General features: G+C 46.6%; 1 protein-coding gene across 1 annotated transcript in view; it reads left to right on the plus strand.

Annotated features, from left to right (window-relative positions):
- CELSR2 (cadherin EGF LAG seven-pass G-type receptor 2) overlaps window positions 1-14372 on the plus strand; it is a 51462-nt gene that overhangs the window by 5646 nt on the left and 31444 nt on the right. The window contains exon 2 of the mRNA XM_072644233.1: window positions 7705-8352. Within this exon, the coding sequence (XP_072500334.1) occupies window positions 7705-8352 (648 nt within the window). The remainder of the gene's footprint in view (window positions 1-7704; window positions 8353-14372) is intronic.

Here is a 14372-nt window from a genome sequence, read left to right on the forward strand (position 1 = left end):
CCATAAGTTTTACTAGATTCCAAGGGAGTCTGCAACACCAAAAAGGGTTAAGAACCCCCATGTTATAGAGATGGAGCTGAGCTCTTTATGGGACAAGTGTTCAGAAGGCTGGGGTCCATAGGCTCATAGACTTGGAGCTAGTAGGGATCCTAGAGGTTATTGAGCCTGTTAGGGTGAAGACTGATACTCTCCCCCTCAGAGCAGGGGCACGATGAGACAGTGATGCACTGGGGTGGAAAAGGAGAGAACGGAGTTCTGGAAGGGTACCTCCGGCTCTTTTATCCCTTGCCAGGGCACAGTTTTTCCCAGTCTTTCATGCCCTTGTGATGCCCTGGTTCTCTGAGAATTAAATGGGGAGGGAATTCAGAGGCGCCTTGTGGTCCCATCCCTGCCCCTCCCCCAGATTCAGAACCCCACCCTTTCCCCCAGGCTCTGACCCTTGGAGGCAGTCACTATGGCAACCCCAAAGTTAAGCATTAGACTGAGGAGGGGGAGCCCATTGCTGCCCCTAGACCTTTGTCTCTCTTCCCCTATTCTTTGTCTCTTCTTTCTCTCTTTCTCTTGCCCATGTTTTCTTCTCCTCCCTGCCCTCCTTCACCCTCCTATGCTGTGAATCCCTCTCTTTCTTCTGCTTGATTTTTTCTATCTCACTCTGAATTTCTTTTCTCTCTTTTTCCATCACCAGCTCCCTTTCTCTGTTTCTTTTCTCTTTTCTCCCTCCCTAGATCTCTCTTCCCATGTCTCTTTGTTTCTTTCCATGTGTCTCTTTGTCTCTCTATCTAGATTCCTACTTCTGCTTTTTTGTCTCTCTTTGTCTCCCTCCCTCCCTTTCATTTTCCCGGGAGCCGATATGGCCCCAATTTCGCTTCTAATGATCTTCCCTTAGTCTGATCGATCTTTCTCTCTCCCCCTCTCCTCCCCCCCCCCTGTCTTTCTCTCTCCTCTCTCTCTCTCTGTTTCCCCTCTCCTCTGTTTCCCTTTCCTCTCTCTCTTTCTCTCCCTCTCCTCTCTCTCTCTCCTTCTCCTCTATCTCCCTCTCCATCTCTCTCCCTCCTTCTCTCTCTCCCTCCCTGTCTCTCTCTCTGTGTCTCTCATTCTCTCTGTCTCTGTCTCTCTCTTTCCCTCTCTCTCTCTCTTTCCCTCTCTTTCTCTTCCTTCTCAGTTCAGACATAGAGGTGCTTCCTATTTAGTGCCCCTGATCCACTTTTCCCTTAGAGATGAACATTTCTGGATTGGGTTGTGTCCCTGGTATCTGGCAGAGAGACAGTTTAGGACTGGAATGGTTTTTGTGATTACTAGTGCCCTATGGCCATTCTTGAGTAATGAGGGATTACATAGAGGGCTGGGGGACTGGTTTTTGCTAGTGTTTTTTGGGTACCCTGATTCTACCCATAGCCTTCTCCCATCCAATCTGGAGGGTAGGTGGGTAAAGGGGTAGACTGTCTTCTATCCTAACCCTCTCCTTTTCCCCTCTAACTCTCCCCAAATACCCTTTTCTACTGGGCAGTCATTCTCACACATCCTTACTTCTCTGGTGCGTAAGTGGATGGGGTGGAAGCTGAGGGAGGAAGGAAAGAGAATAGAAAAGTGTGGGGCAGGTGGCTACAGATGAAAGAACAGATGGGAAGCAACAGGGTGGATCAGGGGGGAAGGGGACAGACTAGAAATGAGGAGACAGACAGACACAGATGCCCAGGACAGGGTGGGAGGCAGGGCAGGAGGCTAGCCTTTAGATACACTCTCTGGAGTGAGGAAATCTGACCACCTGGGGCACTGAGGGGAGAGATGGAGACACATTGATCAGCAGAGCTGAGTGTTAAGGTCTCCTCTTTCAACTATGCACCATGTGATCAGACAGTCACTTTCTTAAACTCTTGGTTCTTTTGTGCGTACAGCTGAGAGCTGGATTCTGTGTGGAGGTAATGAGGAAGGAGGAGAAAATGCCCCTTTCTTTAAGGGATTTTAATCTAATGCAAGAAATACACAAGTGATATGAAAACAAGAAGGAATAATTGAGTCCCCCCTACTGTTAGTACCTAATGAGATTATCTTCCATTTGCATGTTTAGGCCTTGTATGTACATTTTGTGCGCATTGTCTACCCCAGAAGAATGTGAGATCCTTGAGGGCAGAGATTAAATTATTCCCTTATTTTGTGTCAAAGTGGATAGAACTCTGGGTCTGGAATCAGGAAGACCTAAGTGCAAATCCAGCCTCAGACACTTACTAGCTGTATGACCCTGGGCAAGTCCCTTTACCTTGTCGAAGCATACTTTCCTCATTTGTAAAATAGGGGTAATACATGCCCCACATCACAGGGTGATGGTAAGGGAAGTGTTTGTTAAGCTTCAAATGTTGTGTGAATTATTATTATCATCATCTCATTGGATTGTCATGAGGAAAGCACTTCACAAGCAAAAAAAGTGATATAGAAATGTGAGAGCTATTATTCATGATAATTCAGTTGGACAAACCTTTATCAGCTTTGACAGGATCAAGTTCACAGAGCTTGAATTTGAAACATCTGATTCTCCATCCCTTATGTGCAAGGAATTTATTGCAGTTTAATGGAGGATTGCAGAGCCAGAGGGGTTAAGCCGGGTTTCCTGGAGGTGGTGAATTTAGGGCAGGGTTTAAAACAATGGCAACTTCATAGTTGGGTATAGAGGAAAGGAAAGGCAGGGAGGCATGGCAGGTCAGGGAGAGTGGCCTATTTAGAGGCTGGGAAGTCCTAGGATCATAGATTCAGAGCTGAAAAGGCCCTCAGAGGTCATTTAGTCCAGACAGATGAGGAAAATGAGGCCCAGAGAGTTAGAATGACCTCCCATATTCACATGGGTAATTAGTAGCAGAGGCTTTGGTTCCAGAGGTGGGGGGATGGTATAAAGTTTGCTTTGCTAAAGCATCAAGTCCATTACGGCTAATCGCAGGGAGTAAGGGTCCATGGTGGGGCATCTGGTTCAAAGTAAGATGATCATATTTAGAGTGGAAAGGATTTTTAGAGATCATCTATTTCAAATCCTGAATTTTATACAAAACTCCAAGCAAGATGTGTATGGCTTCAGGGTGGAATATGAATGAGTATGCATTTAGACTGGCTCATTCTAGACCTGGATGATTCCCCTCTATTTGCTGTTTCCTTCTTCCCTCTCCCCCCCCCACTCCAATTCCTTTTAAAACCAACTTAGATGCCTCCTCCTCCATGAAATCTACCAGGATCTGCCATCAGGAGGTCTCCCTTGGACCTCCTACAACACTTTGCTTTTCACTTCTCTAATGCACTCATGGTGTAATATTGTGTATTAGAGTTATTTGTGTTTTTGTTAGCTCCATGAGGAGCTCATGTCTTATCTAAGTCACACACTTCACCTGTATCCAGCACACAGAAGATGCTTAATCACTGCTTGTTGAATCAGTGCCCAGGGCAGATTTCAGCATGACCTATCTTTGGAGATCACCCAGGGCAGAGAGAGATTCTCCTCTTCCAATCTCAGTCACCTGTTTCTGCGAGTTACACCCTCCTGAGTGTTTTTTGTGAAATCCTCCGTTTTGAAGGACAGTACCACTCCTTCACTGTGGAGTAGAAGTCTACCAGTTTCCATCTCTTTAATCCTTAGACCTAAAGGGATCAGCTAATCTAGCATCCTCATTTTAATAATAATAATAATTGCTAACATTTATATATGTGCAAGGCACTTAAGTGCTTTACAGTTTTGTCATTCGATCTTCACAACCTTGAAAGGTAGGATTGCTATTATTATCCCCATTACAGATGAGGAAACTGAGGCAAAGAGTTTAAATGACTTACTGGCCCAGAGTCACACAATTGGTAAGTGTCTAATGCTAGATTTGAGCTCGGGTCTTCCAGATTCCAGCTTCAGCACTCTAACTACTGTGCCCCTTGGCTGTCCAGGTGCCATTTCACAGATGGGGAGGCTAAGACTTGGGTAAGGTCAGAGAGATAGTAAGTAGCAAAGCTAGAGTTCAAATCCAGGTTCCCTGTCTCTACATCTACTGCTCGTCCTCTATAGCATAGCTTTCAACCGATCCTTGTATAGAGCCTGGCTTCCACTGCTCGGCAAGTCTTGGTTGGCTTCCTCTGAATCTGCCTAATTGTCTTTGGGCCTTTCTAAATTGTGTCCAGAAGCTATCATATGCAGAGAGTGCTGGATACTGAGAAGCAAAGACTGGGCTTGGCCTTCGTGAGCTCCCAATCTACAAAAATTCATATACAAATAATTATGGCACAGAATGATACATGATAAATACACAATACTAATAATTGACATTTACATCGAGTTTTTGAAGCTTGCAAAACACTTTCCATAAATCACCTTATCTGAGCCTTATCTAAACCCATGACTCAGAGAGGTTAAGTGTCTTGCCCATCACCACACAGCTATTAGGAGTCAGAAATAGGATTTGAATTTGGGCATTGTAGGTTCTAGAGTTCTCCGCTTGAGTTTTTTTGTTTGTTTGTTTTTTGCTTCTAGGGGTGGGGGTCAGGGAGGGAAGTGATAGAGGCTCACCACTGACTAGGGAATCAGGGAAGTTTTTATGGAAAGGATGACATTTGACATTTGCTCTTGAATAACAGGGAGGGACAGCTACATAGAATGTCAACAGACAGAGATGAGGAGAGGGGAAGTGGTGTTCCAGGGATAGGGACTGGACCTAGGCACAAAGGGAGCACCTGGGTAAGCAAACTCCTACCAGTGGACTTTGACACCTTCTCTGCAATTCAGAGTCTTAGAGTGGGGATGAAGTGACGTCCAGGGTATGTGACAGAGGTGGGACTTGAACCCCACTGTTCCTGGCTCTCCAAGGCTCCCATTACTCCCCCCCACATCTCTCTCCCTTCCTCTCCCCCTCTTTTTCTCTCTCTCTCTCTCTGTCCCTCTTTCTTTCCCTCTCTTTGTCTGTCTGTCTGTCTCTCTCCCTCTCTCTCTGGGAGATGATCAGTACCTGGAGGAGGCTTCCTCTTTCTATTTCCAGGTTTCTGTTTCTATTTCTAATATGTAGTTAGGTGTGTAACTATATTTCAGAATACATATACTCTAGTGTGTGTCTGTAAGTTAGATATGTTGTGGGAGTGTGTGCCGTTAGGCATGTATGTATTTATGGTCACAAGTATGTGTGCTTATGTAATATACTTAAATATTTCAATGCACAGTGTAGGTCTGTGTCTGTATCTGTGGGTCTGTGTGAAGAGCAGTTAGTGAAGTCTTTTACAAATAGTTCTCTGGGGTGGAGGGTGGAGGGGCCCCATCCTAAAATCCTTTTGTGCCAAGGTCTGTCCCAGTCCACAGCACCATTAAGTATCTGGCCTTCTGAGACACTCAGTATATGTGTGTGTGTGTGTGTGTGTGTGTGTGTGTGTGTGTGTGTCTGTGTGTCTGTGTGTCTGTGTGTCTGTGTGTGTCTGTGTGTGTCTGTGTGTGTCTGTGTGTCTGTGTGTGTCTGTGTCTGTGTGTGTGTCTGTGTGTCTGTGTGTGTCTGTGTGTGTCTGTGTGTGTGTGTAGTCATTTCCCCACCCAGCTAAGGAGGGTTTGCTATGGATTCCCTGGGGTGGGGCTACAGCAGCCTGGGCCTAGCTGGGCTCCCTGAGAACATAAGGAGCTGGGCGGGAGGAATGCTTTGTGTTGGGGTAGTTGCCATGGGGATGAAGGTTGTGCTTCCAGGCAGCTGTAGGGACTGGGGAGGGGTAGGGTTGTTAGGGAACTGGGGAGAAACTCCTGCCCCCAAAGCTGGAACCTACCATTGTTCCATCCAACCTTCCTGCCTCCCTAGACTGAGTTGGGGGTGGAGGGCATGAAGATGATATTTAGGAGAGGCTGAGATCTCTGTTAATCTCCTATGTTCAGCTATCTCTTTTCTGGGGCTTCTTAAGATACAGAGGAAGAAAGGGGCAAAGGTCCCTGCCCCCCACCTCCATGGGCCCAGTCTTCTGGGAGAGACAGAGGACACACACAAAATGAGATTGATTATAGAGACAGACAGAAAAAGAAGTCTGTCCCACAGTTAGCTAGCTCTGCACGTTCCACTTCCCTTTACATAACAAGTGAATTCCTGAAAAGTTGGGCAAACATGAGTTTTTATAAACTGAATCAAATCACATTTTAAATACACCAGAAAGCAGGCTTCTTAAAGGAATCTATAGTGAGACTCCACCCATTTAGCTTTGCCACAAATCAAGTTTCTGCCATCAGGTTTGCTAAAGTGAGAAAGGTCTATTGGAATAGCATGGAGCAAATAACTGGAAAACTGGGAAGTCCTAGGCCCAAGAAGTTCTGGCTCTGTTACTCTGGCCAAGGCATTTAACCTCTCCGAGACTCCAGGCATCTCTGCAAGAGGCAGAGTGGGTGCTCACTTGAATTGGCAGAGGGGATTTTCTCAAGGGGAATTCCTCTGTGGAGGAATGGAATTCACAGAGCCAAATAAATAACAACTAACATATCCTTATAGAGGGTGTTCCAAAAGTATTAATAGAGAGAAGATTTTCAGTATAGGAGATGGTGGTACCTGAGCTAAAAACTTTTGGGGCAGGGCGTGTATGGCCCTTTAAAGTTCTTTCTTTTAAATTGTCTTTCTTATTGTGAACTTTAACATAGTCAAGAAAAACCAACATTTCAATATACTCGTCAGCCTCAGTTTCCTCATCCGTAAAATTTAAATGATGAGGGTCCAGCCCTTATGCCCAGGGCCTGGCACACAGTATGTGCTTAATAAATGCTTGCTGACTGACACTCCTGCCACCAAAAAAAAGACCTATCCTTAAAATGCTTTACAACCCTTAAAGTGCTGATTTAATGCTATTATTATACATAGCAGACCTGGCAAGGTAGGGTAGCAGAAGCTAAATCAGAGGGAGAGGAGGTGCCAACGAGGTGGAAATTGACCTTCGATAAAGTCTCATGATTCTTGTTAAGAAGCCTCTTTCCCTGGTGCGCTGGTCAACCAGGCAGTCAGGGAGCATTGATTAAGGGCTTACTCTTCAAGCCAGGGGCTGGGGATTCTAAGGAAGACAAAAGTGGACCCTGCCCTCAAGGAGCTCACTTTCTGCTTGGTGAGGGGGATGAGATCTCCTGACGGGGGAGAGGAGCTGCCATTCTGGCTGGGGGCGAGGAGCTCTCATGCTAGTGGGGTGGACAACAGGAAATCAGCAGCGTCAGTATAGGATCGTGCAATATCATGTCGGAGGGAAGGCCCTAGAACTTGGGCTGGGACGGGAAAAGCACGTTGCAGAAGGTGGGATTTGAAGTGAATCAATCCTGCAGGGAGCTAGGGAGGGGAGGAGGGAGGTAGTGTGCCAAATACGGAGGGCAGCCCGTGAAAATACCCTTACAATAGCCTCTGATTTATAAAAACCGAAACGTTGGCTCAACTTTTCAGGAATTCACTCGTTCTGAAAAATGAGATGCCACGTGCACCGCTCCATTTTTTGTCAGTGGCACCTCTTGGTTGTGTGCGCATGCGCTGCCTCTCCTGGGGCAGGGCGAGCCTGGGGGTGGGGGCTCTAGGTGACGAGGAGGAGGGGCGCGGGCTCTGCAGCCTCGTTCTCGCTCGTCTTGCTGTCTTCCCTCCCCCCCTCCCGCACGTCCAAGTCTCGGGATCTCTCTGGTGCCAAGGGCCCCCTCAGTCTCGTTCTGCTCCGCGCGCCCTCCGCGTGCCCTCCGCACACGACTCCCTCTGTCTTGCCCCACAGATGGCGCACACAGCGTGAGCGCCCAGTGCGTGCTGCGGGTCACCATCATCACCGACGAGATGCTCACGCACAGCATCACGCTGCGCCTGCTGGACATGTCGCCGGAACGCTTCCTGTCACCGCTGCTGGGCCTCTTTATCCGCGGCGTGGCCGCCACGCTGGCCACGCCGCCGGACCACGTGGTGGTGTTCAACGTGCAGCGGGACACGGACGCGCCGGGCGCGCACATCCTCAACGTGAGCCTGTCCGTGGGGCGGCCGCCCGGGCCCGGCGGTGGGCCGCCCTTCGTGCCCTCGGAGGACCTGCAGGAGCGCCTCTACCTGAACCGCAGCCTGCTGGCGGCCATCTCGGCGCAGCGCGTGCTGCCCTTCGACGACAACATCTGCCTGCGCGAGCCCTGCGAGAACTACATGCGCTGCGTGTCCGTGCTGCGCTTCGACTCCTCCGCGCCCTTCATCTCCTCGGCCTCCGTGCTCTTCCGGCCCATCCACCCGGTCGGGGGCCTGCGCTGCCGCTGCCCGCCGGGCTTTACCGGCGACTACTGCGAGACCGAGGTGGACCTCTGCTACTCCCGGCCCTGCGGCCCCCACGGGCGCTGCCGAAGCCGCGAGGGCGGCTACACCTGCCTCTGCCGGGAGGGCTTCACCGGTGAGTGGGGAGGGGATGCCCAGCCACGGGAGACACTGGGGAAGTTAGCGTCCGGATGAAAGTAAAGAAGGTGGTGTTGGGAGTAAAGGGAATGTGCTTTGAGAAGGAGGGAGGGAGAGTGGGGGGCAGGAAGGGAATACTAGGAATGAAAGAAGAGCTCAGTGAAGCCTGGCGAGTAGGACAGGTGGGGCTCTCCCCAGGAGATCTGGGCTCCAGGGCGAGGAATAAGGTACATCTGTCCGTGTGCATTTGTCACAACATCCCGGTGTGGAAGGTGGTGCAAGGGTCCTTATCGTGCCTGTGCGGTGCCACATAGATGAAGCAATTTGCCTGTGGTCACACAATTAGTAAGAGACAGAGTTTAGATCAACGTTTATTATTAAATGGTTGCTGTTTGTAAGGCACTGTGATTAAAGGCATACTGAACAGTCTCTGCCTCCAAGAACTTACAATTCAGTGGAGGTGGGAAGAAATATGACATGTACAAAGAGATAAGGGATAAGGTGGGGAGGGGTTGGGGTGAAGGAAAGTCTGACAAGGATGTAGGAATTTTTGAGGGGAGAGAGAGAGAGAGCGAGAGAGAGTGCTAAATAAACCTTGATGGAAGAGAAAGATGTTGAAAGTCAGAGGTGAGGAAAAAGTGCTTTTCAGGCATGGAGTATGGGAGATGGCATGTTAAATTTAGGGAACAACTAGCTTTCCAGTTTGGCTAGAAGAAAAAATGTTTTAATCATCAAGGATCTTAGGTGCCAGGCTAAGGAATTTGAATTTTATCCTAGAAGCAATAAGGAGTCACTGGAGGCAGGGGAATGATCTGTCCATAAGGCACATGCCCTAGGCTTTATGAAGATTTTTTTGTACATCTTTGTGAAAGATGGTTTGGAGAGGAGAAAGACTAGAAGCAGGAAGACCAATTAGGCGGTTATTTAAAGAGTCCAAGTGAATCAGAGGTTCTCAGCTAGGATGGTGGCTTTGTGGGAGTATATAAGGAACAGATGTGAGAGATGCCAAAGAGGTAGAATTGACAGGCTTGGCAGATGATTGCATGTGAGAGTGAAGAAGAGACAAGAGTTCAAGATTAGATGCCTGGGAGATTGCCTGTGTACTCCATAGATCAAGGGAAGTTGGGAGGGAAAGTGAATGTTGCTGTAGAGACCAGCCTGAAGGGAGGAAAGGGGGCTAAGAATAGGGATTGTGGATTGGGAGAAGGGCAGAGGTTGGAGAGGCCTGAGGTCAGGGTGAGGTTGAAGAGCAGGTTTAGGTGGAGTAAGATGGAGAGAGAGGTGAAAGCACCTGAGATAGTGATCAGAAAGGGGAATTTGAGTTTAAGATCACAGAGGTGGAAGTTACAGCTGACTGGGAAGTCCAAGGTGTGACGACTTCTGTAGGGGACTGAGGTAGAATGGAGATGTAGGTCATGAGAATTGAGGAGGTAGATGAGCCAAGAGTCCAGGTTGTTTGAAGGGTTCTTGGCTTAAGAAAAGCACAGGAGTAAGGAGTACGGAGAGAAGAAGGCTTGGAGTTAGGTTCTGAACTCATTGAGAAAGGAAGGAAAGTGTCCTGGAGATTGGTAGGTGCTGGCCACAAGGACATTCCTCAGCAAGGGGGAATGAGAAAGGAAGGAGAGGAATTCAAAGGAGAAGGTGTTTCATAATGGAGACTGGAGGACGACCTGGAAGGGAGGGCATCGGGAAGAAGTTTTCAACTTTTGTGAGCCAGCAGCCAGCACTAGAGAAAGTTGTAAAGGGTCATATGTCTTCAGAAGAAAGGTTTCTGTGAGCTCCAGCAGATGGGTAGATGGGAAGCACATGTAATGTAGAAGATAGAGAGCCTAGGTTGAAGGGGGAGAGACAAGGAAGGAAAGAAAGAAAAGAAACATTTATTCAGTGCTTTCTGCGTGCTGGGCAGAGGATACAAATGCAAAAAAGTAACACCACCCTGTCCATCTTTATAGTTGAGGATAGTAGAACAGAGGATGGAGAGATCTAAGCAGCCTGGAGGTGAGTTCAGGGAGAGGTAACAGGACTGAATCCTGGTGCTTATTGGGGTGAAAGATGAGAGCTTGCTGCTCTTGGGTGAAGGACCTGTGGAAGAGAGAGTAACTCCATAGTTCTAATTTAGATTCTAGCAGGACAGTCCCTTTGCTAGGGGGCTTTCCCAGGAACCTCTTTGATAAACCCTGGAGGAGGGCAGGAGGGTTAGTAACATGGTGACCAGTGCAGTGGTGTGGCATCCTGTAACTCTAGGCAGGATGTGCCACCTGCTTCACCCTTCCATGCCTTTTTACCACATTGTTTCTAAAGGTCTGGGGACTTTGGTGGAGGGTAAGGGAAGAATGCAGGCCCCACTGCGGGAAGATTTCCTTCCTTTTCAGCTGCCCCAGCTGTTTTTGTTTTGTTTGCAAAGATAATTTTCAATTCCAGATGAAGCCCTTTCTATTGCATGGACTTGGAGGTAGGAGGGTTGATTGTAATGGAGGTGGAATTTGAACTCAGTCCTCCTGATTCTGAGTTGAATGCTCTTTACCATGTCACCACATGAGGTGGACTTCCTTGAGATAACTCCTCAACATTTTAATGCAGTGGGAATCAGGATAAAATGAGAACCTGAGGAATGGCTTAGAAGAGTTTGAAAAGTAGCAGGGCTATCCTTTTTGCTTGGTGGCTGAGATGGACTCCTGAGTTGATTGTATGTGTATGAACTTCAGGATAAGGATTTTTTCGTTTTATTTTGTTGTTTTTTTTTTTTGTATTAACTGATAACCCTAGGATACTGAAAGCCCTAGAATATGACTTTTGAGTCATTTTTAGTGATCTTTGAAAGAATGTGGAGAATAAGAGAGGGACTGCAGGAATGAAGGAGAGATGGATTAATTTCCAGTAAAAGGAAAACAATGGAAGCTGGACAATCACTTTGGCAAATTCCTGGTAAATTTTTGGAAAGCATTATTAAAGTGTTGGTTAGTTACCGTATAGAAGAAACAGAAGTGATCACAAAGAACTAGCAGGGCTTTATCAAAAACAGGTAGCTTCACATCCTTCTCTCTGCCCCTTTTTTTGGGGAGAGGATCAGGAACTAAATTAATAGATTAAGAGAATCCTGGACATATTTTTCACAAAGTATATGATAAAATATATTATTCTTATGGAAAAGGCTGGAGAGATGTGAGATGATAATGCAGTTGAATGGATTTGGAATTGGTTGAATGGCTAGATAGACAGTAGTCAGCTTGGTAGGGATCTCCATTAAGAACCCCAGGGATCTGTGCTTGGCCCTGTGCTGCTTAACATTTTTATCAGTGACTTGGGTAAAGTCATTAGATTTGCAGATGGCATAAAACTGGAAGAGAATAGCTAACACAAGGCATAACAACGTGAGGATGCAAAAAGATCTTGACAGTCTAGAGTGGTGCTTCTCAAGGTATGGTCTGGTGACTGTTAGGCATCCCTGAGACCTTTTTCAGGGTCCCTGAAGTATTTTCATTGGTCAGAACCATTTACATGATTCATTTCTTATATGGTAAATGTCAATAGCTATAACCCCACCCCCATCCCCCATGGAGGCACCTAGGTGGCTGAGTGGATAGAGCATTGGGCCTGGAGTCAGGAAGATCTGAGCTCACACCGGAGCTCAGACACTTACTAGCTGTGTGACCATGGGCAAGACACTTAACCTCTGTTTGCCTTGATCCATTGGAGAAGGAAATGGCAAACCACTCCAGCATCTTTGCCAATAAAACCCAATGGATAGCATTGGTGTGCTATGGTCCATAAGGTCAGGAAGAGTTGGACATGACTGAACAATAACATAACATCCCCCCCCCCCAAACAAAAGCTCTTTGGAGTGCTCTTTGAGAGTAAAATTTAGAGTCTTGAGATCAAAAAGTTTGAGGACTTCTCTAGAGCACTGGGCTGAATATAATTAGATGAGATTTAATAGAGATAAATGTAAAGTCTTATTCTTGGGTTCAGAAACCCAACTACAGAAATACAAAGTAGAGAAGGCATAGCTAGATAAGTGTATTGTCTGAAAGAAATCTGAGCACTATAGTAGTCTTGAAAGCTATGTGTGTTAGCAATATGATTTGGCTGTCAAAAAAATTCAAGTGGTCATGCACTGCGTTAAGAAAGGCACAGCTTCCAGGGCCCCTTTGAGCTCTGTCCTGGATTGGGTCCCATCTACAGGCTTGTGTTTAGATCTCAGCCTTCATTGTAAAAGGTATATTGATAAGCTGGCATTTCTAGAGGTGCATGGACCCTGGAATCGTGTTCCATGCAGATGAGTTGAAAGATCTAAAGATACTTAGCTTAGGAAGGAGAAGACTCAGAGAGGATGTGGTGTCTGTTCTCAGATAATATGAAGGGCTGTCGTTTGGAAGAGGGATTACACTTATTTGCTTGGTTGTCTAGGATAGAACCAGGAGTATGAGGGGCATTTGTAAAGAAACAGACATAGGTTTGATGTTCAGAAAACCCTCCTAACAATTGAAGCTGCTCCCATGTGGAATGAGCTGCCTTGGGAGGCAAGGGAGTCATGCAAACCTTTATGTCCTCTGCTTGGTGGGCACCATGCCAGATGCAGGGAGTACAAAGATAAAAATGAGGAGCTTACACTCTTCTGGTCGAATTCTTCAGAAAAACCATGGATGCCCATTTGCTGAGTGTCTTGGAGAGGGGTTGTCATTTCATTTTGAGTTGGACTCCTTTGCAGACCTAAGATTCTGGGAGTCTGTGACTGGAGCAGTCAGCTTCTTGTTGGACTGTTGTACTAGATGCTACCTTCCTGAATTTCTGCCTAGGACCAATAGATGCCAAAGCTCAGAGTCAGAAATTATTCTGATTTACTTCTGGTCTCTGATTCATTCATTCATTCAAAAACACCTTTACAGAGTGCCTCCTGTTTGTAAGGTTCGCCACACTAGGCTCTATGAGACAAAAATAGTGAAACACAATGGATGTCTGTCCTTAAGGTGTGTATGGCCCACTAAGGAAAATAAGATATGTATACAAATAATGATAATACAAAAGATGATCATTTCAAGTCTGAGTTATTATAGCAGAAGTGCTGGTAAGGTGCTGGTAGTGGTCACAGATGTGAGCAGAATCCATCTTTCTAGTTTCATTGAGAATCGGAGAAAGGTTTACAGAATCTCAGAGTTGAAACAAATTTCAGAGGTCATCCCCTCCACAGCAGTGCTGGCTTTGTGATTGTCCATTTTTGTTTAAGCATGGCAACATAGATCTGAGCTGGGAGGGAACTTAAAGGTCATTGAATTCAACCCTCTCTAGGTCCTCAAGGAGGAAAGTGATTTGCCCAAGGTCACACAACTGCTAAGTGAGGCTGGAGCCAAAAGTCTTCCTTCAAGTCCAGTTTTCTGTCCACTACACCACTGCCTTTCATCTGCAGCACTGTGGAATTCACTACTCTATTGCTGGACAACTCTATTAGGAAATTCTTCTATATACTTAAGTCAGTGATTCAGTTCAGCAAATGCCTGCTATAAGCAGAGCACTGCTGTATGTTAAGGATACAAAGATTTAGTCAATGCTTAATAAATGCTTGTTGATTTTTTAAATGGCACAGTCCCTGGAAATTACTGGGGCAGCTCCCCCCCCCCCCCCCATATGAGATGTACACAGTACAAAGCAGGATATGGTAGGGCCAAAGAGGAGAGCCAGGCAGAATGCTCAAGGGAAATTGGAGGAAGGATTGGGGGATGAGGACAAGATCAGGGGGCAACTCTACGGACGAGGCAGCACCTGATGAACTTTAAAGAAAAAGATTTCAGCAATTAAAGCAAAGAGGGAGTGCCTTCTGGGCATGGGGACATAGTCAAGGACAGTGTGGTTAGAATATGTCAGAGAAGAATACTAGGCTTGAAAAACTGAAAAATAGCCAGACCAAGGAGAGATTTAAATGTCACTGAGAAGTTTTAATTTTATCTGGAGCATTAGGGAGCCAGTGAGAATTTTTAAGTAGGGAAGTGACATGGTCAGACTTGTATCTTAGGAAGATTATTT

Source organism: Notamacropus eugenii, chromosome 2 (assembly GCF_028372415.1).
Source record: "Notamacropus eugenii isolate mMacEug1 chromosome 2, mMacEug1.pri_v2, whole genome shotgun sequence".
Taxonomy (NCBI): Eukaryota; Metazoa; Chordata; class Mammalia; order Diprotodontia; family Macropodidae; genus Notamacropus; species Notamacropus eugenii.